Below are 26,300 nucleotides of genomic sequence, written 5' to 3' on the forward strand. Positions count from 1 at the left end.
TTCTGGTGCTGCTGATATGAGGACCACACTTTGAAAAACAGTCATCTAGGCTACGTCCTTTGGGCTCTCCCTCTGCAGACTTTGATTTGAGACACAAGGATGAAAATAATGATTAGTTCGTTCATTCCAGCACTTGCCCTGACAAGATGGGGCAATCCAGGATTCCTGGAGCCAACTAGCTCCTGTCCATTCCTAAGTCAGTTTCTACAGCTAATCTAACAATTTTGTTCAATATTCTTGTATTAATTCTTAGCTGGAGTGCCCAAATCCCTAAAAAATACAAGTTACTAATAGTTGGTGACACACACATAGTATTTGTTCAATAAATATTTGTTGTCTTAATGAATATGAAGGGTTCTGAGACAATTTTCTATACAATTTTCTAATTTTCTACAAGGTTCTATCACAAATCAAGAATGGCCCCCCAAACACATGCCCTGATGTTGAGCTCTCGCAAGATGAAATGGTTTTAGCCCCACTATTTCAATTCCAAGGTCATCCTCTTTTATAGATGTCCATCAATATTTAAGTGACTCATTTACAACCTTATGCAGTGTTTCTAACCTTTCTGGGACACAAAGTTCTTTGAATATTTGAAAAATCTGAGAACTCTCTCTGCAGAACAAATAAACACATACACAACCATAACAATAACAAAAGATCTGATACGATTCAGGATGAATTGTCTAAGCGTCTGTGGACATCAGGTTAGCAACTCCTGCTAGCAATTCAACTCATCCAGTGACACAGGAGTGCATTTGGAATCTCTTTGTCTTGGATGCTTTAGTGTGAATCTTTTAAGATGTGCTTTATTGAGATTTTCTATTTATATGACTGTGTACATTTGATGACTGGCTCCTTAAAAATTATCTTGCACAAAAAGAGAGAGGTAATATTGTATAGCTCAAGAAGGTAGAGTCTTAGCTCAGACATGCATCCACACACTGGAGCGGGTCCCAAGGTTTTCTGAGAAAAATCTCAGCCCCAATAACCTGAACTTTCTTGTCCCTCCTCCATGCAGAGGTTAATCACCATCATCTACTCAGACACAGGGTCTGGTGATCCATCACACCTCTAATAAGATGATATAAGCTTTAACACTAGTTCAGTTGACTCTTTAAGCATTTGACTCTGTATTTTCACAGCAGCACCTTCTCTTTACCTCAGATTCTTGATGCTGAAAATAACCTCGAAATAATTTCTATTTACATGCTTATTAAACCATACATGTGAGAAATAATATTCATGGAAGATTAGCTGAAAAACAATGTCTATCTATTCCTCAAGAGTCTTAAGTCTTAAAACTCAAAGTTACCCTTGGATTATGAGAAAGAAAAAAAATTAAAATTCATATTTCATTTTAAGGACATTAACTTATATATTACTCAATGTTCTCTCCATCACAATCCACTGAAATAGGACATATCCATTTGCATACTTTTGCCTAGGAAGAGTTGCATATCTCCTTATCAAATGGCTTCATTCAATCTTACAAACAGTGTGGATTGTGTTATTAGCAGTATTTTTCTCTGCTCATTAGTTAAAAATGTTGAGCCAAAATTGTGGATCTCAACTAAGCGAATGGATCTGTTGGCATAGGTTTGGTACACTAACCTCGGATATTCACTCTACAAGTATTTACTGAACATGTACTATGGACCGTGCTCTGTAATAAGCAAAAAGGATTTACTGGTAAGAATTTATTCTGTCCTAATGAAACTTACATTCTAGGAAATTTGAACTCTGGCATATTTTTTGTCTTCAATGTTCATTTTGTGTGTACTCTAATAAACTGTCCTCAAGTTCTTTTTGGAATGAGGCATGATGTTAGTAAATGAAATAAACTAGAAGACATAAAGGTATTAAAATGAGTAGTCATAAGAAAATAATATATAATAAATTTAGTAAGGTATAAGGTGTTTCAAGAACCTAAACTAGAAAAACATATAATTTATATCAAGCTTTAAAAACTATGATTTTTCCCATTTATGTAAATCAATAAATACTGCAGAAAACTAAGTGCCTAATACAATCTTTAAGTTAAAGGTGCTTCCTTCTTTAGCATTTGAATGTAAAAGGTTAGAAAATAATTTTTTCCCAAAACAAGACAGATTTTATATATTCAGTCCCAATTACAGATGTTTTTTCAGAATTGCAAGACTCTCAAAGGGTCAAACGCTCTCGTGTGCCAACAAAAACTACTCTAGCAATGACATCTACATTAAGACAGGATTATAAAATACCACAAATAATATCAGAAAGTGGAAAACACATGAAAGTACAAAATGGTTTTTTTTTTTAATTTGTTAGGCAGTAAAAAATGTAACTCAGTGTACCAATTCATTAGAACTTACAGAACAGATCATAAATTATGAATAACTCCTTTCCAGCATAACTATGTGGGAGGCATCAACCATCACCAACAATCCACATGTTTATTCCTTTTTCACAGAAGTGCAATGACACCTCACCTAGTCATTCATTCAACTATTCTTCCATCCATTCCCCCCCTATTGCTATTAAGGGCTTCAGGGAGGGGGAAGAATAAACTAAAATATAGCACTTTTCATATTTTAATAGGAAGCCTCAAGTAGAAATCTATAAAAAAAATCAATTTTATACATTTCTAAGAAATTGCTGCAATAAATTAGATAAGAAAACTATAGGTACTTTTAAGACATGGGAAGCGGTCCAAAAAAAGAATAAAATTCACTTCAACAAATATTTGTTGAGTACTTACGACACTCTAAGTGTTTTGAAAAACACATGTATGAGTAAGAACTAGCCCCTATCCTTTAGAGACTTTCAATCTAATGGCGCAGGGGGTGCATAGAGTTCACCACAACAATCAATAAAATCTGATGCTTTGGTATGAAATTTTGTATCTGAGGTACAAATTCATCCAGCTCTACCTCAAAACACACAATATCCTTTTCTCCATTTCCTCCACTGTTACCATAAATCAAGCCTCCAGTACATCTTACCCTGACAACTCCAAGTTGCCTCCTAACCAGATTCATTGCTTTCCCCCTTTCTCTCCTCAACCCACTCTCCACACTACAGCCAGAGTTACCTTTTAACCAGAGTATGTCACACCCTGTGTTAAAATCACTAATGACTTCTTATTCCATTTAAAATAAAATCCAGCAGTTTTATCGCTGTCTTCAAAGACCCCATATCTGGATTCTGCCCATCTCTGGGACCTCATATTTCATTATTCTCCCTTTCTATGCATGATTCTTCAGTCACACTGGCTTTGCTCCTGATTCTCAAATGAGTCCATTTCATTCCCGTCTCCAGGCCTTTGTTCTGTTGGGACCTCTTCCTGCGAGGCACATCTTCCAATTCTTGGCATGACCCATTGCTTCTTACTATTTAGTTCTCTGTCCAGAAGTTACTTCCTTAAGGAGGGCTTTCTTGAAATACCCTATATGATTATACACTTTTTTCCCTTAATGGCTGAAGAAATTATCTTCTTAACTTATTCGTATGCCGTCTCTCCCTTCTGCAAGTTCCACAAGGAAGGGACCATATCTGTCCTGTTCACTGTGGTTTTCTCCGAGCCTGGAACAAGGCATGCCGGGTGGGTGTGCCAGATTGTATTTCCCAAAGGTGGCCACAGCAAGATTTCCCATCCCAAATGCTCTCCTAGAATCTTGCTACAGTACTCTCCCATTAAGAGGTGCAGTCAAATCCCCCTCCTCCTGAATCTGCTCAGCTCGGTGATTCACTGGTAACCAATGGAATGCAAGGAAAGTAAGGTTTTGTGTCTTCTGAGCCTAGCCTATTCAACTTCCACCTTGCTTGCTTGAATATTCGCTCTTGAAGACTTTAGCTGCCATATAAGCATTTCAACTCCCAGTGAGGCCACCATGTTTTGAGGGAACCCAAACTAGCCCACGTGGAGAGACCACATGGAGAGGCTATGGGCCTGCCAGAGAGAAAGCAGTACATGGCCAGCCCCCAGCTGCTCCAGCTCCAGCACAAGCCTGACTGCAACCACGTGATACGCTCCGAACAAACACTGCCAAGCCAAGCCTTTCCCCAATTCCTGACCCATGGAAACCGTGAGCGATAATAAAGCGATTGCTGTTTTACACCATTAAATTTTAGGGTGATTTGTTAGGCAGCAATAGTTAGTGGGAACAGTAGGTGCTGAATAAATATTTGATGAGTAAATGAATGTTGAAATGAATAAACATGTATGGAACAGTGACCAAGTCTACAAAGATAGAGAAGGTGAGAATCCAGGTGAGATGGCCTTCTGCACAAACAGCCACAATACACTGTGTTAAATGATACAGTTGGGCCTAAAGAAACCACAAGGGTAAAGCAGAAGAAAGAGTAATTAATCTCGCCTATTGGGCTTGGGAAAGGCTTCCCATGGTGAGTAACATTAAGCTGGGCCTTGAGTGATAAGCAGGGGTTTGCAAGATAGAGAAGAAAAGACATTCCAGCCAGAGTAAATCACAGGAGAATAAATGCAGAGTGCAATGAGAATTCTGCTTTGTCCTCCTTTCTTTTTAAGAATTACTCAGAAGGCAATGGTAGGCACTCTTGATAATGTTAAAGGAGTCAATATTCTTATTTTGAGAGAAGTCTCCTGTTTTTTCCTGTCTTAAACATTATTACGAGAAAAAGTGCAATGGTAGTATGTTATGATACGACAGGGGTCCTCAATAAAATATTTTTTCTTTGAATTTTCAGTGAAAGCAGAGATACAGAACATTGACTGGGCTGTAGGAAAATGCATGTGGGATTTTGGGGCTTGAGTGAGAAATTCTATATGACCAAATGGATGTGGTATGGAGGGACATACCCAGTAAATAAAACATCTATGCTGAGCATGGTTATGAATTAATGTACCCAGTTCTAACACAGAACTGGCTGGAAGTAGATTCCAATGCCTAGCATTGGGATTCACTAACCTGCTTTCCCCTACCAAAATCATAAAACTGACAAAATATTTTTAAAGGGGCCCTAACTTTTACAATCCATAAAAATCAAATTTAAAATATGGATTTAAGAACCACATGGTCACCTGCAAAATTTAGTTGATATAATTTTAGAAACCATTTGACAGCTGCAAATTCTTTAATAACATTTGGGTAGAATTTATTCATGGTTAAATAATGTAAAACTAATCTGGTTGTTGTAAAAAAGAAAGGTCTTTACTCACCTTTCTTTTAACCCAGTCTTGTTACTCTTACCGTATCTGAGAAACATGATGAAAAAAAATAACATTAAAAACTGTAGATTTGGGGATTAGTAGCTGCAAACTTTTATATATAGAATGGATAAAGAACAAGGTACTACTGTATAGCACAGGGAACTATATTCAATATCCTGGGATAAATCATAATGGAAAAGAATATGAAAAAGATTGTAATTTTTTCTATAACTGAATCACTTTGCTGTACAGTAGAAATTAATACATCGTAAATCAACTATACTTCAATAAAATAAATTTTAAAAAACTGTATCAACAGTAGCAGGTCCCTTTTTTTGAGAGCCTATGTAGAAGCCACCAGAGTAGATGCTTCATATACTTTATTATTTTTATCATTGCAACTAGAGTCTACTGAGATAAAGAAGGAATGAATGTGAGAGAAATGGGGCAGGGCAGAGTTGGAAGTAGTTTGTCCTTTCTCTGCCTGTCAGGGGAGATCAGTTTTTTTTAGCCAACCTCTTGCTCAGAGTTGGCTATGCCACCAAGCAAATGCCACCTAACAGACCAACTAACCCTGCAAAGTAAGAATTTCTGGCCCTGTTGCACAAAGTAAGGAAACCAAGGCTCGGGGGTTAAGTAACCTGCCTAGTATCACACAGGTGGTATGATTTGACCCACGTCTTTTCGACTTCGATGCTCTGCTCTTACCAAGTACTAAAATTAAATCAAGAAGCAAATAAAACTTACATTTAACTTCATCTGACACGGTGAATAATGTGCATAGTGATTAGTATACCGCATGTCAATCATGCATAAATAATGCATGTAAGTAATGATACAAATAAGCAGAAAATTAAGCTGCCTGCGGTTAAGAGGAGAAGATCTGTAGGTCTCTGTTGGTGGCTGGAGAATGGGGAATGGAGGAGAGAAAGTGATTATGATCCCTTCCCATGAGTCCCATTTCAAACCCTTCCCATGAGTTGCATTCCAAACCCAAAGTCTTGGGTTGCATTAACTCCTCTCTTGATTATCTTCACTCTTAAATACTAGCTTAATCTTCTCATAGGGTGTGGGACTTACGGGGCAAATGCACCGTTTCCTCTTCTCTTTCCAGCTGGAAGCATAAGAGAAATGGAAATATGGGTTGGGAAACACAGAGACAGAAGGAGACTGTTCTCTGTTCTCTGAGACTCTTGCATATTTACCCAGGCATCTCAATCTCGCCTTCAAAAAAAATTATCTTCCTTCGATGTTCACCTCCTCTGAAGGAGAGAGATGGTTCTCTATCTGGGAAAGAACTCAGCTTAGCCTTTCTTATTTACCTGATCATATGTGAACTTTACCTTGGACACAATCGGAATACATAACCGGTTTCACCTCCTGTCTATGCAATCATTTTGTTCAGATGGTGTTTTCCCTACTTTTTTGCTTTCCTTGGTTTCACAGATCCTTCAAAATGGAGCTACAACATCACTTCCTTCGAGATACCTCTCTGTATGGAGCTGCCTGTCCACTGCCCCAAGATGCTGGCTGAGACAGCATCTCTTCTCTGTGCTTCTTACTGGCTTATAAACACCCCATGATAGACAGGGTGGCAATGTCCTGTTTCCTCGGGCCAGCCTTGGCTTCTATGTGTTGTCTTGGCGGGAATTACTAACAGGGTCCCCTTTCTCTTTCAAAATGTCCCAGATTGTAGAATAAATTATATATGGTCACTTTAATTATACAGTCTCTCCCAGAATAACTGATGGGTAAATTTTCCACATCCTAAAAGAATGTGTGGGCTCCTGGAGGGCTCTTCATGTTTCTTATTCATTTATGTCTTCCCAGGTCTGGGCACTGTCCCCAGTGCTGAATAAAGATAAGACAAACTAGTGGACAGCCTGAGTACCTTCCCTGCAGACAGGAAGCAAGGACATCAATCTCGATACAACTAACATCCAGGTTCTGACAGTTGGCAACATCACATGTGTTAAATAAAATTCTCCTTTCTTCTTGTAAATTTACCAGTGAGAGATTAATCTAGAGTTAAGTGTACAGAAGTAAAGGATTGGCTGAGATCTCGGCTGTGTATCCAAGGGTAGATGAACTGATACTCTGGAGCTTCATTACCTATCTGATGGTTGTGAGGGGACAGCTGTTGAGATGGGGAGACAAAGGGTGATGGGGAAGATAATCCAGATGGCTTTTTGGTGAAAGGAGCAATGGCAGGCAGAGAGAGAGCAGCATTTCGAACAGTATGAAGAAAAATCAACTCCACTGTGATAAGAGACAGAGGAGCCAAGAAATGTGAGGAAATGGGGAGGGAATGGAGATAGAAACGATCTGGCAAACGAATTCTTTTTCTTCATCTAAGAGCTCAAGCCAAGGGAAATACCATCTAACAGATTTGCTGGATAGTAACAGAGTCCCCAGACACATCTTTACAAAGCAAGGCTGTGGCGACTAGCAGTAGCAATGGCAGAAATGCCAAGTGGTTCTCGCTCTGATGGCATTATCCTGTTTACCGGCAAAAGTTTAGATTCTACTTCTAAGTAACGTCATCGAACTACTCAGTGTTTCACAAAAGGGCCAAAATGACCAGTTGGGGGCATTTCTTGAGCTTTGAAACTCCTATACGAAGCCACTCATGAAATCAGGATGAGATGACTGTAAAATTGCATGCAAAATTTTGTTTAAAAAATTAAGGTATAATTTATAGACAAAATAATCCACCTTTTTTGCTGTACAGTTCTGTGAGTTTTTACAAATGAATGTAGACATGTAACCACTGTCATAATCAAGATCTAAAACAATTCCCTCACCCCCAAAATTCTCCCATGCCCCGAAATAGTCAATCTCTCCACCCACTACCAGCCCCTGACAAGCAGTGATCGCTGTTTTTTGTCTGTAAAGCGTGCCTTTGTCCGGTCTGTCATATAAACGGAATCATACAGCATACAAAGCTCACTGTCTTTTAAAGCCAGCTTCTAACTATATGCAAAAAATACATTAAAATTGGTTAACACATTTTAAAAACATTGTCTGGATTATGGCTATTAATATTTGGGGAAAATCTTTATTTCTTTCTTTCAAAAGCATTTAAATTTCTATAGTATTAAATGCTGCCTAGAACCTTTGAAACAATTTTAATGTGTTTAATTAGAAATAATGGGCCATTTTTTTACTCTCTTCTGAATTGAGGCCATTGTAATAAAATATTTACTATCATAAGCAATAGCATTCAAGTGAAAGCCCCATTTTTAAAGATAATTGGCTAATGTGTTTTAAGTACCGCTAAGTGAAACAGAAAAGCTAAACATTCTTTAAAATATGCCAGCTGGCTATTTCTTCTTGCATACCAAGCCTATTCACATTCTCCAGGGTCTTTTAGAATTTTCCTTGGCTTAAAGGAGACAAAACTTCCTGTTTTATTTCAAGTCTTTTGAAAACATGTGGATTTAAGTGAATGAATGCAACAGCACTAAAATGTTGAAATTTAGTGAAAAACCATTGGATGCTCAAAGGGTAGAGCATTTCTTTTTATAAAAGAAAACCTCCTTTCTGAAGGGTGAAAAGCAGAATAGTTTTTCTCAGTACTGGATGATATAAATATCAAACCAAAAGAAGGAAAAAAAACTCTACTCAGAATTAATACTAGTAATTTAAAAGTTTAGAATATCTGCATTCCAGGTGACTTAACTGGACCTTGACTTAATATATCAATTGCTTTATACATTGTGACTGTTAGTCATTTAAATGATATTGTAAAAACAGGCATCCTCTACTTACATTTAAATTTCCATAAGCTTCAGAATTAAGATACAGACCCTCCTTTAATTTAATGATTTACTGTCTAATGATACATACCTTCCTAGAAACTTTTATCCACTGTCATGGTTTCAGCTACCATCTGTATACACGTAACACCTAAATTTCTATCTGTAGCTCAGGCCGCTCTCCTGAGTTCCAGATTTAGACAGTCAACCTCTAAAAGCACACAGATATATCCAGTTGGTTTGTCAACAAGCATTTCAAACTGAAACAATTTCAAATTGAATTTATCATATTTGCCCTCACCTCTGCTCCTTCTGTATTGTTCCCTGTCTCACTAAATAGGTCTACCACCATCCTGATGCCTGAACTGGAAATTTAGGATTCAGCCTTGACTAGCATCTTCTCTCCAAATCTTTAATCGAGTCCTCTGTCCTGCTGATTTAACTTTTTCACAACCCCTCAATACTTCTCTCCATTCTCATTGCCATTTCTTTATTTCAGGCTCTAATCCTCTCCTGTTCAAACTGCTCAATTGCTGCTAACTGGGAATCTTGCCTCAAGTTCCAACTGCTCCGATTCATGCTGTCTACTGCCACCATTGTGATTTTTTTAAAACATAAATTTGATCTTTCTCCAGGACACATATCTGGAGAAAACTATAATTCGAAAAGATACATGCACCCCAATGTTCACTGCAGCACTATTCACAATAGGCAAGACATGGAAGCAACCTAAATGTCCATCGACAGATGAATTCATAAAGAAGACGTGATACATATTATACACACACACACACATACATACATACAATGGAATACTACTCGGCCATAAAAAAGAGTGAAATAATGCCATTTGCAGCAACATGGATGGACCTAGAGATTATCATACTAAGCAAAGTAAGTCGAAAGAAAAAGACAAATACCATATGATATCACGTATATGTGGAATCTAAAATATGACACAAATGAACTTATCTACGAAATAGAAACTGACTCGCAGATATAGAGAACAGACTTGTGGTTGCCAAGGGGAAGAGTGGGTAGGGTAGGGAAGGATTGGGAGTTCGGGATTAGCAAATGCAAACTACTATATATAGAATGGATAAACAACAAGGTCCTACTGTATAGCACAGGGAACTATATTCAGTATCCTGTGATAAATCATAATGGCAAAGAATATGAAAACGAAGGTATACATATGTATAACTGAATCACTTTGCTGTACAGCAGAAATTAACACAACATTGTAAATCAACTATATTTCAATAAAATAAATTTTTAAAAAATAAATAAATTTGATCTTTTAACTGTTACTTTATTTTGTTGCTTTCACAGGAAATAAAGCCCAAACTCTATTTCATTTGGCTTCCTGCGTCATTCACAATAAGATCCTTGCTTACCTCCATGGCCTCGCTCCCTCTATAGCCCTCCCTCCTAAGTGACTTTTCACTCGAGTAACTTCTCTGGTGAAAATTAAATACCTAGTGCCTAGCACATAGTAGGTATTCAAAATATTTTCAAATGAATGAATGAGCACTTAATTTTAAGAGCTCAGGAATCACTATGTGCATTATAAGCCCTCGTTACCTATTCAGAGAAGCTTTACTAAGACCTCTGTTGGGAAGTAATCCCTTTATTACCTTAGCTTGAAATGCTCTCTCTACTTGAAAGCACTAACACTGATTTCTTCAAAACCTTTCTGTAATTCAGGTGTCTCACTCACTTAGATCTACATTATTATGGCTGATGCAAGATTCAAAACTGTAACTGTGCTGATATAAAAACTTTCAAACTAGATAGATTATAATTATTCAAACATATTGTGTGGTTTACAAAGTAGACATATTTATCAATTTATATAATTTTTAAAAGACATATTTAATCCTTGAATTTTTTTTTCTGATTCAGGCTTTGAATGATACTATATATCTATATAAATATATAGATATCTATGTTTATGTGTATATCATACTATATATATATATGTGTATTATATATAGGCTTAATCAAAAGTGCATTTGTCAACAGCCCATATGCTAGGCTAGAGAAAGCTTTCCTATTTATCATAAGTTTCTTATTCACTGACAAACCCATGTTGATCCACCAAAAAAACCCCAAATAAACAAAACAAAAACCGAAACACAAGAAAAAGAACTAAGTAAAAATTTTATGGACTTAAAATCTTGCCATAAATATCCCATCAAAAATTTTTGCCTTCTCTTATATTTTCAAATGCATCAATGAATTCATTTGTCCCCAAGATGAGATTTGAGTCTGCCTGTTTGATGTCGGAACAGCCCATGACTGAACAACCACAATAAATCTATCATTTAAAGTGCTTCCCCAATTTGGCTTAAGCCTGCAGACCAAGAGGGATGGACATGGCGCTTTTGTTGCCAAGTGATGGCTGAGACCCACTCTGATTTCACATGAACTTGGAGAAGATTCAACTCTGCAACTTGTTCCGTAATTGCTTCTAGCAGCTTTTCCCCTAAGCATCAAGGCCCTGGCATATCAGTGCTTTTGCTGTCCAAAGAGATAAAAGCAAAATCCAAACCACCAGACCTGGTGCCATGTACTGAATATTAGGGTTTCCCCAAAATTTATATGTTAAATCCTAATCTCCAATGTGATGGTATTTGAAGGCAGGGTCTTTAGGAGGTGATTAGATCATGAGGGTAGAACCTTCATGAATGGGATTACTGCCCTTATAGACGAGACCTCAGAGAGCTCTCTGGCTCTTTTTCTGCTTTGCTGAGGATATAAGGAGAAGGCAGCTGTCCTTACCAGAATTCAACCATGCTGGCACCCTGATTCTGGCTTCCATCCTTCAGAACTGTGAGAAATAAATTTCCATTGTTCAAGCCATCCAGTTTATGGTATTATGTTATAAAAGCTCGAACTAAGATACCTGGGAAAGACTGCAGCACTATGGACCCTTCTCTTAAACGTGTTTCCTCTTTTTGACCTTATTTTTACACCTGGAAGTTTCCTTATTCACTGGGGAGATGTTAGAAATACTTAATACAAAGTATAGGGTAAGTAGGCTTGAAAGGGTCAGAGAAATAACTTTTATGAACATGAGACATGGTTGGAGTAACCACCACTTTCCCCCCTTTCTTCTTAAAACATAATCCCAATTTCTCATTGGGCACACTCCCAACCAGGAAAGAAATCTGTATTTCCCAGCCTCTTCTGCAGCTAAGTTTGGCCAGGGAACTAATTTCTGACCAGTAAGGATAAGGAAAATTATTGGATGGGGCTTCTGGGAAGTTTCTTAAAAGGGAGTAAATGTATCTTGATTTCTACCTTCCTCCTTCCTGTCATTGGGGGATGACACTGGGATGACATTGGGAAGGATGTCTTGGGAGGCTGAAGCCCTAGCAGCCATCCTGGTTCCTGATGTGAGGACGGTAGAGCAGCAAGATAAAAGGGGTGTGCATCTCTGATGACTGTGGACTCCAGGGAGTCTTAACTGCCTACCTTCCCAGAGACCAACCAGCCAATGAACTGCCCAACCAACCAACCAACCAACAAATTCTATCTCTTTCAGCCACTGTTACTTCCAACATTTTATCTGTAACATAACCTCATTTTTCTGATCAGCGGATCTACAAATATCAGACATCATGGTAAACGCTTACTTTATAGCAACTGTATAAGGTGGGAATTATTCTTTCTATTTTATAGATGAGGAAATTAATGTTCAGAGGTGTTACATAACTGACCTAATGATACCAAAGTAGTAAGTGGCCAAGTCAAAATACCAGGTGAGATTCTAGAATTTAAACATTTTTCCTGCATTATCCCATCACTCTCTAAAGTGGGAGTAAATCTCTCCTGTGTGCCTTTAGCTAAATCTCTTAATCTTTTATCCCCTTTTAAAATTAAGATTAAAAACCTCTGCCTACTATAGGCACTACTGTGAGGACAAGTGGGTTTATTATTTTGCAAAGCATTTAAGTCCTTGGAACATAACCACTATTTAATTTATGCATACATTAAAACTCTAAAATGTTTTTGACAACAAAAAAGTCACCAGTTATACACAAACACTTAACTTCCATCATAGCCAAAATTAACTAGTTTGTGCCTAGAATTGTTTAAACTGGCTTCAACAATTAAACTCCAAATCACTAATTAATTTCCTGTCCCAGAAATCTATTCTGTGCCGCCTAGCACTTAGTTGGATTGTGTTTCGTAACCACTCAGCTGACAACTTGGCCTTGTCCCCCTGCTGTGGCTGCCTTTTAACGGAGGTGTCTCCCATAAAATATCTGAGGGAGAGCAGATTGTGTTGTCATAACCAACTCACAAAAAAACTCTGGGACTGTAATCTAAAAGCAGTTCAACCTGGTTGTCTGTCTGCAATTAAGACTTGGCAATTTTGGAAAAGTAAATCTACATTTCTTAGTCTAAGAAATTGTTTGTTTGTTTTCCCCCATCTCCAAAAAGAATAATTTGGACCCCATGACTTCAAAGGCTGAGACCACCTCTCAGATTCGGGGCTCCCTATACACAATGTGGCATTGAAAAAGCTTGATGGTTATGCCCTAGCTATGGGACTCATCCTGGCTATGTGACTTTAGGCAAATTACATAATTTCTCTAAGCTTTAGTTTTCTCATTAGTAAAAATGGAGATGATAATAAGATCTAACAGCACAGAGTTGCGGAGACATTGAAAGGAGATAATACGTGTAGAGTTCTGTATTAGTTTCCTTTTTCTCCAATTACAAGTTACTATAAACTTGTTTAGTGGCCTAAAACAACACAAATGTATTATCTTACAGTTTTGGAGGTCAGAAGTCCAGTATGGGTCTCAATGGGCTAAAATCAAGGTGCTGTCACGGTTGTGTTACTTTGGAAGGTCCTAGAATCATTTTCTGCTCCTTCAGGTTGTTGGAAGAATTCAGTTCATTGAGGTTACGGGACTGAGCTCCCTATTTCCTTGCTGTCAGCTGAGGATTTTCCCATTTTATAGAGGAGTCTGAAACTCCTTTGTTCATTGGCCCCCTTCTACCATCTTCAAAGCCAGCAATCCCAATCAGGGTCCCCCTCATGCTGGAAATCTCTCCTGCTCTTCTCTCATTACCATACATTTCTTTCAAACACTGCCTCTGTCTTCTTCCCCTTTCAAGCACCCAGGTAAATACTTAAGGCAACCCAGATAATCCAATATAATCTCCCCATTTTAAGGGCAAACAGTTAGCAACCTTAATTCCATCTTTAACTTTCATTATCTTTTGCCATGTAATGTAATAATGTAAATCATATGTCTTCAGGATAAGGACATGGACATGTTTGGGGCCATTATTCTGCTTACCAGAAGCTTTCAGCATAATGCTCCAACAGGTAGTAAGTACTCAATAAATAATAATGATAGCCAATACTTATGTTTACTCTATGCCAGGTACTGACCTAAGTGCTATATGGATATTTATATCTTTTATCCACATAGCAACCCTCCTAATGTTAAGTATGCGCTAATATCATCATAACCATTAACAAATGGGGACGTGAAACACACAAAGAGTAAGTCATTTCATGTAGCTGGTAAACGAATACAGATTTGAACCCCAGCAGTCTGGGTCCAGAAGCTGTGCTTTTAACTAGGCCCCATTCTGCCTCTTCATTTTAAATATTATTACAGTAAATAGGAAATCAAGAAAGCTTCTGCTTAAACTAATACCTGTAAAGCTAAATTATTTCAATACAGGGCAACAGCAAGACTGGTATTCATCTGGCATATGCTGCCGTCATATATTCTCTTTGCCCTGTGATGCTGGGCCACCAGGAGCTGAGAGAGGGCCTGGGTCTAGGGCTGGCATTCCTTTGTCATCCCAGTTTGAGTCTTACCAGGCAAATGGGGAGGGAACTCCTTTCTAAAATATTCTATGTTGGAAGAGGTGAGATAAATCTCTGTTTTTAGATTTCAAAACCTGGTGAGTATCATCTTGAGAGTATTACAAACAAAAATACTGCTACTGTGGTTCTTGAACACCTCACATTTTATTGAAATGTTACTGCATTTCACTTCATACTGAACACCTGCTTTGGCATCACGATGGAAAGTGAGAAGCAAATAAATCACCACCTTTCTGGACAACAGAATACCTTTCAGTCTCCTGTACGGGCACATCTCCTTTTTTCCAGGAAGAGAGCGCCCTGGGGGAAGCTCTGGGTTTACAGTCCAAGCTGACCTCGCTGCCCACCTGCACGTGAATCAACTTTTTCATTGGAGTCTTTGAAAAATCTGGAGCAGAAGCTAAAAAGGACAGAAGAAGAAAGAATGACAATTCGATGTCTGATTTCATTTCTTTAAATTCCCGTAAATTTCAAAGTTTGACTTTATGATTTTTTAAAGTTTCTTGACACATAAGATATCGGTACTTGATTTATTTGATTGACTGGGCACCACCTACAGGACGATTTCAATGCTTAAAAACTAAGTCCTACCATTGTGTTTTCTGGCAAGTTCTAATTCCTGAGACAATTACTTTATATGAGAATTTTTAAAGTTTACTATGAAGTTTTAAAATAGCTCAGTCATGAGTTTATTAAAACTAAAAGCATTTAATAGAATGTTCTTGAAAGTTAGTTCCATGAGGACAACAGTAGGGTTGGTCTCTCTTGTGACTTCAAGGACACAGATGTGGCACAGGGCCTGGCACTCATTAGATGATCAGTAATGTTTTTAGAATGAAGGCTGAGTACTGAATTCTTATTCTCTTGTATAAACAGTAACAAGATCTATCACAAAATTTTCATGTGGTTAGCTTTAACTTCCAAGTTGGAGAAATATATTATAACATGCATTATTATATTAAGTTACAATATTCCATTAAATACTATAATATGTAGAAAACATTATGCTGGCTAATAATGGATGGAATGCTGATCCTGAAACAATACCTGAACATTCAAGAGACATAAAAATGTGTCATTTGAATTAAGTATGTTACTCAGAAAATCATCCTTCCTTTTACTGCAAATGCAGAAAAAAGTTAAGAACCAAGTGCATTTCCCCAAATATCTAATCCCCTGTCTTATGGCATATCCCAGTTAATATAACTTATTTTTTGTAAGTGGAGATCATAGAAGGAATTATACTATATATATGTATATATATATATATGTATATATATAAATGATTGCAGATAAAGAAGACATGTTATCCAAAGGTTGCTGGCCTTAAGAATTAGGATCCTGAGAGAGTAATTTTTACTAACACAAATGAAAAATACTTTTATATTTCAATAAAATCTTTTTTTTAAGCATAGATCATATATTTTCCCATATGAAAACCCCATGCAACACTGGGTAGGGACCCATCCATTTGAAAGATGAATAAACTATGGCTCATAAGGTTAATTTAACATAAGAGCACAGCCATGCTTCGACTTAAGATATGGGCAAATCCCACTTTCTTTCTGTCATGACACCCTACTTCTCTGTCATGGATAACACTAGCCAGATTTTCAGTTGATGATCTGCCCCTCCCAAGCTTCAGTCTTCCTGGTGCATGTGATTTGTTTCTTAACTTCCAGGCACCAAGAAAGACCTATTTTCCTCACACCAGTGTTTTCCGATGAGACACTTCACATTTCGGGCTAGACAGGACTTTGTTGTGAGAGGCTACCTTGGGCATTGTAGGATATTTAGCAGCTTCTTTGGCAGCTGCCCACCAGAGGCCAGTAGCACATGCTAGCTCCCTTCTTCCCCACCTTCCCCTTACACCGTGACAGCCAAAAATGTCTCCAGAATTTGCCACTATCCCCTGGGGGCAAAATCATCCCCAGTTGGGAAATACTGAGTCAGATCAGGGCCTTTCAACCTTCTGGCCATTTGGGTTGGACCAACCATGGGTACGTGACTCAAATCAGGTACATGGGGCCAATGACATGTAGCACTGTGACTTCCATCTGAACAATTATGAAAGCCATCCTTCCGCCACTAGGTTGACTGTGGTAATGAAAACAACGTGCTGGGTAACATCATACGGGGCCAGATAGTGGTGATGATGTTTGAGCCCTGGGTCAAGTCCAGCTGAAATCCAAATTCTCCATTTTAATAACACTGAGCAATAAACTTCCTCCCCTCTCCTCCTCTTTCTCTCCCTCCCTCCCTCCCTTCCCCACCACCCCCTCTTTCTTTCTTATTTATACATACTATGTTATGCTCTGACAATTTTGGTTGGACTTTAAGTCATTTGCATCTTAAACTGTTTTTCTGGACAACTGCCCTAAACATGATATAACATCTCCTTTCTTCTCCTATACCTAAAGTACAAGAAAAAAATAATTCATAATTTCAAGTACTTGAGCCTTGGTCAATTAAAGCTTTGGTCTGCCGAATGCTTGATGCTTTCAGCAGAGTTATTAAAGACAAAGACAACTCCTTTTGGATCAATAAACTACTGATTTGAATTTTGATATTTACTTTTATGGACCAGCAACAGAGAAGACCAGAGTCACTTATTCTCTTAAAAGGTACTCCTTACTTAGTTGGTACTGCTGGAGTTGGATAATAAGGATGCCTTAGGTCAACACTCTCTCCCTGTTGTTTCTCTACTTCAATCTTTGGGCCTTAATTCTGGTCATAATTGCTGCTTTCCCTTAGAAATCATTAAAATGTGTGCCTTGATTAGAAACCCTGCATGATTCTGCTGTGATACTGAAAATGTTATTAGATGTAGGAATCTAACATGAAAAGTAAATATTTCTGCTTCTGGCAAATATGGAGGATTTCAGAAAAAAAATAATAAGACAAGAAAATTAGTCTTACCCACAACCTTGAGCTCAGCACTGGAATAGACGAGACCATGTTTGTTCTCTGCTATGCACTGGAACATGCCAGAATCGGTCACATTTAGGTTGGATATTGTAAGGGCACCATTTTCTATCTGTGTTCTCTCCTAGATGATAATAAAAATGTCTTGTATATACCATTTTAGAAGAAAAAAGATAACCACTGAATATTATTTCAATCATACACAAACCTCCTTAATTTTTCTCATGGGATTAGGCAATCTGACCTGAAATTTAAACGTTTCCCTTATTTGAAACAATGAGAATGACTTAACATAACAGCTAGACATTGGGAATACTAATAAACGTCCTTCAGTCAAAAAGTATATCAGTAAAATAAATAACAAAGCACGATGTAAAATATTGCAACTATTTCATTTTTCCCTGTGGATAACGTTGCAGACTTTAAGAAATCTACCATGCTTCCCACCCCATCAACTGGAAAGGTTCTCACCAGTTTTTAAAATCATGCAAATTGAAGATATTATAAATTCTGTGTATTAAAAAGGGTTCTGGGAAACACATTTATTAAAGGTTTGTAGGCATTATGAAAGGTTATGTGTAGAAATTTGAAGGAACATAACTGACTTAGTACACAATTTTTAAAAAGAGCAAAAATTACCTGGCTTGAGAAGAGAAGCGATTGAGAAAATAAGTACTCATGTAACAAGGTAATGAAGTAATCGATATTTATTCTCTAGAGGCCATGCAAGTTATCAATCAAACATGAAAAAGGAAATTACATTCTACATTTTATTAACGTAAAGCCTTCTCTAATTTCAAAATGAAAAAAAAGAGTGCAGTGGACCCTTGAACAACAAGGTTTGAACTACGGGGGTCCACTCATTTGCAGATACTTTTTCAATAGTAAATACCACAGGACCACGCGGTCCCTGGTTGGCTGCATCTGTGGATGCAGAGGAATTGAGGATACAGAGGACAGACTATAAATTATACGAGGATTAACGCCTGCATTGTTCATGGGTTGACTGTATATCATTTTATGTACTAAATTCATAAAATCGCCTTTTCCCAATGAAATTCAATATTGAAAATATTTCCTCCTTGGCACACTGAGTACTCGACTTTATCCTTTTTACCTCTGTACCACTGCTTAGCTGAACGTGGTATGAACGGTTCAGATGAATGTATGGTAACTCACCAGTTGACTCTGGCACTGGTCACTGGGGAAGGCATTTATTTACACAAAGTGGGGACAGAGTGGATTAACCAGGCATGTTACCTTACCTCGAGCACAAGGGCTTCTCCATTTTTCAACCATCGGTAGGAGGGTTTGGGCTTACCACTCGCCCGACATTCCCAGTAAAGACTGTCCTCCACAGCTATTTCCACATCTTTTATGAGTTGAACCCAATGAGGCTTTGCTGCAATGGAAAAAAAAAAGAAATTCAAACCACTCCACAATAAAAAACAAATACTTTATCCACATAAATATAAATGGATATGACTATGGGCAATAACAGATTAACGTAAGCATAGTGGCTAAAATTATATTTAATTCCCTAAGTATTTACTAAGTGGGTATATGAAACATTTCTAGATTTGAGGATGGATGTTACAATCTGCCTTTTCCTAAGTCAAACTCATTATGCTTTCTCTGTTTTTGAAATTCTGGGCACTGTATTACATTCTTCAGAGGTCTATTAGTAGAAAAAAAATGCAGGTACACAAAATAGATTTTCTTGTCCAAGTGCAGTTTTGAATTATGAGATCACAACTGATAACAACTTAATATGTGAATGACAGCAGATACTAGTCTAAATTTGCACTAAAAATCAGCATCCATAGAAGAGAAACTTCTACAGTGGAGGAAAAAAATATTTCCTTCAACTTAGAAATAACTCTAAGTAAATACAAACTAGTGAACATCTTATGAACCTCTGTGCAAATGAAAATGTAAGCAGGGAAAGATGGATAAATTGCTTCAATTTGAATCAAACGATGTTTTATGAAAAAGAAGTAACTCATGCCATCTTAAATGATGTATGCAAATCAGTTGCATCAGGTTCATTTGTCATTTTTACTTACATTTTAGAAGACACTTGGGAAATCCTTTTACAGATGAAAGCAACGTACCACTCATAATGAAAGTCATTCAATACTCACAGTATATTCAGCCAAGTCTCAGCTTGTGTTTTAGACCCGAGACTAGGAGGTGAGATGTCTTCCTGGTTTCACATTGCATTTTGCATGGGTTGTGTACTTCGGGGTTCACATTTGCATCCTCCATATGGAGAAACAGTTTATCTATTTCTATTTAATTTCAACCATGGGAAGGTTTGTCTTTCCGTTTCTATCTCATAAAATTGCTTTTTTTATAATGAAATTGAAATGAAAATATAGCTATTTCGCTTTTAGAGAAAATGTACCCATCTGAGTTTTACCTTATTTTGTTTTTTAAAAAATATAAATGATGTGCCCAGTCTGAAGTGTAGTTCAGTCCAAAATCACTCCTCTCTACTCTATATTAAAACACATTTTCTTCTTTCAGGAATTATCAGCCTCGGTAGACAGAGACTACAAATAAACTCACACATGATCCCTTGACTGAGACTCAAGTTTCTAGCAAAAGTTTCCACTGGCTCCTCATATTACTATTCTCCAAATGGGAAGATAATTTGCTGGACTGAGCCAATCCTGAGATTACAACTGGTACATTTATTGTGATTTTTCCCCTTATTCCATCATATGAGATTCAAATATTCTACTGGACCATTTTTTACATGAAATATTAGAGCAGATAAGCAGAGAACTGCACGGCATTTATTGAATATACTAGTCTTTTTTAAAAAATAAATTTATTTTATTTATTTTTGGCTGTGTTGGGTCTTTGTTGCCGCGCGTGGCTTTCTCTAGTTGCAGCAAGCGGGGGCTACTCTTCGTTGCAGTGCGTGGGCTTCTCATTGTGGTGGCTTGTTGCAGAGCACGGGCTCTAGGTGAGTGGGCTTCAGTAGTTGCGGCACATGGGCTCAGTAGTTGTGGCTCAAGGGCTCTAGAGCGCAGGCTCAGTGGTTGTGGCACACCGGCTTAGTTGCTTCACAGCATGTGGGATCTTCCCGGACCAGGGCTTGAACCCGTGTCCCCTGCATCGGCTGGCAGATTCTTAACCACTGCGCCACCAGGGAAGCCCTGAATATACTAGTCTTAAGCCAGAACTGTAAAGTAGCTTTCATGAAACTCTCTATCTCATTGATTTCTTTTCTTTTTATCTTTTTCTTTTTTTTGTGGCTGGCCCACGCGGCATGTGGGATCTTAGTTCCCCGACCGGGGATCGAACCCGCATCCCCTGCAGTGGAAGTGCAAAGTCTTAACCACTGGACTGCCGGGGAAGTCCATCTATCTCATTATTTCTAATTTGTTTCTTAGGTACATATCATATTACCTACATAATGGACTAAAGCAACAGTCTACCTCATTTACTAAGACCTCCTTTACTAAGTATAGTGGATGATGTTGGTTGTCTATTGTGCATCCATTTCCTCTCTTCTTTATTTCTAAGATGACCCAACTTTTCGTTGAATTATCCTCTCTTCCATCACCTCGCATTGTCCACAAAATCCAGGGAAACCTGACCATATTCTGTGTTCCAAAAAAGAGGCTCATAAGTTGTTTAAGCCAATTCTCCTAGCTGGTGATTGGTTTAGGAATGAACACGCAGCCAATGAGATTTGAGAAGTGAATTGCAAGATGTTTTAGAGAAAGGAAGGATGAACAAGAACTAATGTGCTAGCCACTGCTGGTAGCCATTCTGTGACTGTAAGGGCAACCAACATGCAGAGAAAGGGAAAAGGTAGATAAGGGCAGAAAACACACCACAGAGAAAATGTGCCAGGACCTGAATATAAGGCACATAAATGTCAACTTAGCTTTGGATGTCTTGCCATACAGGTGCTTTATTATTTGTGCAGGGTCGCTGTTCCATACAGATAAAAACATTCCTATTGAAACATTAAGACAGTTGGAATATCCTGTGTTTTCCTGTCATGGTCACTTCTTACCCTGAGTCAGGTAGTGGCTGCTTAGAAAGGAGAAAATAAACTAGGACTTGTTTGCGGTCGACTTAGAGCCATACAGCCACATGGGTTAAGTGTCCCCAACCCATCTCCATTATCATCCCACCAACATGTAGAACTTGACACCTGGGAAACTTCAACTTGGTGCTATGTATTCTAACCTAATCCTGTTACAAGATGGGAGAGTTAGAACACGGAATGACTCATGCTATTAAATAAACCATGCCTCCATTTTGTTCCTGACGGATCCTATAACCTTACCATAAAATAAGTGTCAATCTAATCACATATAATGTACGCGCAAACTTCACATTCTTTTGAATGGGTTCATAATAAGCTCTATAATTTTAATATTTGTCTTTGCAAAGTTTTTCCTCTCTGCAACATTTTATATGCTGTATAAGTTTGCACTGAAAATTATTTCAAATTCCAGTTTTTAAAATAAACAGAATATATTGCCATTTGCTTTTCACAAAAGTGTTCAATTCCTATTAATTTTACAATGTTTCTAATGATTAAACTGCAAAAATATATTCGCTGAGCTTACATCTTCCCATATTTAATAGTACGTTTTGTAAAATCATTTATTTCTGCTTTCTAAACCCTGCTTTCATCAAAATACCTAGTATATTTTTTTAATAAAAGGGATTTGAAAACAAGTTTGGGGAAAAAAGATAATCTAATTTTCCTACAAATAGACTCTAAATAACGGTAACGTTACTAACCTTTCTTTACCCAAATTGAGCAGTACATCAAATAAATGTGCTTACAAATTAAAGGCAGCAAACATGGTACACCTACATTATTGGAAAGGATAGAATAACACTGAGGAAGTCAAGCAAGCCTGGGTTTATGTGGTTTGTCTAATGCAGTAATTGCAAGTTTTCCCAGTAGACAGTTTCTTTCTGCTTAGTAAAGACCGTAAAGAAAGATACAAAATCCCATTTTCTAGAGGTAAGGGCAGACAGAAAGGAGATCTCTCCTTGTTACGGTTAAGTGAGTAAATGGTTACTCTTAGGAAAAAAAGTGAAATATTTCATTATAATATCAATCAGTTTAAAATGCAGTAAGAGTATATTATGCCTCCAACTTTATTGCAAAAATTTATTTTTTTAAATTCCTTCTATGATAAATATCCTCATTTAACAAAATGTAGAACAGAAAAAGTTGGACATTGGGATTCTGCTAAAACCTCCTATTTCACCCCCACCCAGTCCCAATAACAATAACTTTTAGAGAGATTGAAAGTTAAAAATCCAATATGCCCAAAGTGAAGGCTCACCATAGTAAGTGAGACGCCCCCTGGCGACATTTTTTCCTCGTGAATTCTCAGCAATGCATTCATAGGAACCTGCATCTTCCTGTTGGAAGTTGGGGATTTCAAGCACACCATTGGACTTCCTCAATTTAATTTTAGTGGAAAAAGGCAGTCCATCACTTCTTCTCCAATTAATCTGAGGTACAGGACTAAGAAGAAATTTGTCAAGTTATTTGTTATTTTAAACAGATGTCTGGAAGCCTTTTAGGCCTGACAAAATAAATCTTTCTTAGGATAGAACAAAAAAGGCACAGATTTTCAAATGCAGAACACAGACAGTCGTCAGTCACATAAACTTGCAAATGCCAAGATTTATCTCTTTAAGTTGATATTTTAATAAAATAAACTGTGCATTTTCTCTAGTTAATTCATGATTTAGAGAAAAAAGTCTAATGTATACTCACTGTATTATAATACAACAAATGAACAAGCAAAAGAAAAATAACACCAATTTAGTTTATGAAATTAGGCAGGCATAGTCATTTTCCGTAAATCGCCTTTAAAGTTTCAAACTAAATTATACATGTGCATTTCCCCTGTATTTTAATTTTTTCTTTGCTTCTAAATGAAAGAAAATTTTAGAAAATAAGGAAAAGAAGAGGCTGTTAAAAGCTATCTTGATCTCTTACAGCAACCTAACATTTTAGCATATCGGTGTAAATGTTATAAAACTTACTTTCCAAGGGCAAAACATTCCAACTTCACAGTTGAACCTTTAGCTGCTGGAAGAGTTTCTGGAAACTGAACTTCTATTTTCGGTTCATATTCACCCATCACTCCTGTGAATCCACAATACAAAGTTAATGGTTTCAACGTTTCCTTTGGAATTGTCCCATTTTTCTTAAAACTTGTTTTTTTTTTTTTTTTGCTCTATTTTGAACTAACTCTTCCTTACGATTTGAATTACTCACTAGCCGCCTGGTAGGTACATTTAGAAGCAGTGCTACCTTGGGCCAAACATGCAACATTAATAAATATGTGGGAACTTTGGATTCCGTGATTCCTAAGTTACAGCTTACAGAGCAGTTCTGAGAAAACCACTAGGCCTTTTACATTATATAAAACGAGAGGCTTTTTTATTCTGTATTCAATTTGGACATTTCTAGTCAAACCGAAATATACAATGTATTATGAGTTCTTAAAATATCCTAAAGAGCAAAAATTATGGGAGGAAATTTACTTAATGGTACCCTGGTAGCATAGACACCAATCTTAAACTTATTAAGTGACTATCAGGAGACAAGAAATGGTAACTTAATAAATGGGAAAGGTCAAATTCAATTATAACTGACTGGAAAGTATTTTGTGGCCATGGCATTGTGCTGTATCAGATACGGTTTTGCATAAGTGGGACAGTTACCCAGGCTTCCAAATCTGCTTCCTCTGCAGTTCATGGGCTCCCTTGAAACAGTCATTGAGGGGCTGAAGAAACACCTATTTTCCCTTTTTCCCCTCCAGTTTTATTGAGGTATGACTGACGAATAAACACTGCATGTATTTAGGTTGTACAATGTGATTTTTTTACGGCGTACAATGTGATGATTTCATATATGTACACACTGTGAAATGATTACATCAGTCAAGTTAACACATTTAACATCTCACAATTACCATTTTCAATTTTTAAAATTAAAATTTTTTTCTGTAGTGAGAACACTTAAGATCTACTCTCTAAGCCACTTTCAAGTACACAACACAACGTTACTATACAATCACTACGCTGGTGAGGGTAGGGGAATGGGGGAGATGTTGGTCAAAGTGTACAAACTTTCAATTATAAGATGAGTAAGTTCTGGGGATCTAATGTACACATTTTTTCTTTTAATTTTCTTTAGAGATGCTTTTTAGTCTATAACAAAATATCCAGAGCTTTAATAACCTCAAGCTGGCAAAAGTCAGGACCAGTGACATCACGGGAATGCAAGGTGAGCCCCAGGCTCAGAGGGTCTCGCGTTTGGCTTAATGACCTATTGCCACCGTCTTGAAATTCTTCATAATTTTTGAACAAGTGACTCCTCATTTTCATTCTGCACTGGTCCCTGCAAATTAGGAAGCCAGTCCTGAGTAAGAATTATGTACAGGGACCTATGGTTGATGGAATCATTTTAGCCATTGTACTCATAAATATTTTTCCTTCTGAAAAAAAAAAATAATAATTCTTCAGGATATACTTTTCACTTTTCCCAATTCGTTTTTTCTTGTATTCGCAACAGCATTTCCACTCAGAATTGCCCCTTGAAACATTTCCTACCGTCAGAACGTAGCACCAAAGGAGTTGGAGAACCCAGCACTCTGGCGTTTGTCACCATACTAGTCACCACACACGTGTAATTTCCCACATCCAATGGTTCCACCTTGGCTATGTAGAGGTGGCCTGTCTCTTGAGAGACAAATCTCCGACTATCTTCTTCGACAAATGATGGATATTCATTGAAGATCCAAGCATATGATAGTTCTAATAAAATTTTTAGAGAAAAGAAATTCCATCATGAAGGAAAATTTTCCATAGCATATTAAAAATATCTGAAATCATCTTTACTGCGAAGCAATGCTGAGCGTCTTTATTGCAGGTCATGAAGAGAAACGGTTATGAGACGTGATGCTGTGTTCATTCTGCACTATTATGGAGGTCACTGCTGATTAGCATTCTTGTGGGAGCAATATTATCACTGTCATCATTATCGCTGCTCCAGATACCTCCTAACAAGTATCTCTGCCTTCAGTCTTGCTCCCTTTTAATCTGTATCTCCATACTACATGTCCCATGATCTTTTAAAATTACCAATCTCATCACGTCAACTCCTGACATAACACTTTCAGCAATTCCTCGGTAGTCTCTGGAATAATGCAAAATTGCTTAACATGAAAATGAGACCCTGCATGGTTAGGCCCCTGCTTATGGCTTTAGCAACTGAGAAGCCCAATACTCTTTCTTGCACCTGGGTTTTTATATATGCTGCTCTCGGAGGCTGCAGTGTCCTTTTTCTCTGTCCAAGGCTTCTTTCCTTTTCAACACCAAACCCCATTCTGTCATAACTTCCAAATGTTTTTCAAAGCTTGGTTCCAACATCACGAATCACCTCCTCAGAGAAGTCTTCCTTAACCCTCATCCTCTGAGTAAGTGCTTCTATACAGAGCAACTCTATGCTTATACTACTTTAAGTACTTACCACTTTTTATGCAATGATCTATTTACTTATCTGTCCTCCCACCAC

General features: G+C 37.5%; 1 protein-coding gene across 1 annotated transcript in view; it reads right to left on the reverse strand.

Annotated features, from left to right (window-relative positions):
* The window catches only part of CNTN3 (contactin 3), a 236,910-nt gene that overhangs the window by 71,099 nt on the left and 139,511 nt on the right, over positions 1 to 26,300 (reverse strand). The window contains exons 5-10 of the mRNA XM_061195539.1: positions 25,337 to 25,540; positions 23,762 to 23,864; positions 23,050 to 23,234; positions 18,982 to 19,118; positions 17,711 to 17,840; positions 15,041 to 15,191 (exon numbers count right to left, since the gene is read on the reverse strand). Coding sequence (XP_061051522.1) covers positions 15,041 to 15,191; positions 17,711 to 17,840; positions 18,982 to 19,118; positions 23,050 to 23,234; positions 23,762 to 23,864; positions 25,337 to 25,540 — 910 coding nt within the window. The remainder of the gene's footprint in view (positions 1 to 15,040; positions 15,192 to 17,710; positions 17,841 to 18,981; positions 19,119 to 23,049; positions 23,235 to 23,761; positions 23,865 to 25,336; positions 25,541 to 26,300) is intronic.

This window comes from Eubalaena glacialis, chromosome 7, assembly GCF_028564815.1.
Source record: "Eubalaena glacialis isolate mEubGla1 chromosome 7, mEubGla1.1.hap2.+ XY, whole genome shotgun sequence".
NCBI classification, from domain to species: domain Eukaryota; kingdom Metazoa; phylum Chordata; class Mammalia; order Artiodactyla; family Balaenidae; genus Eubalaena; species Eubalaena glacialis.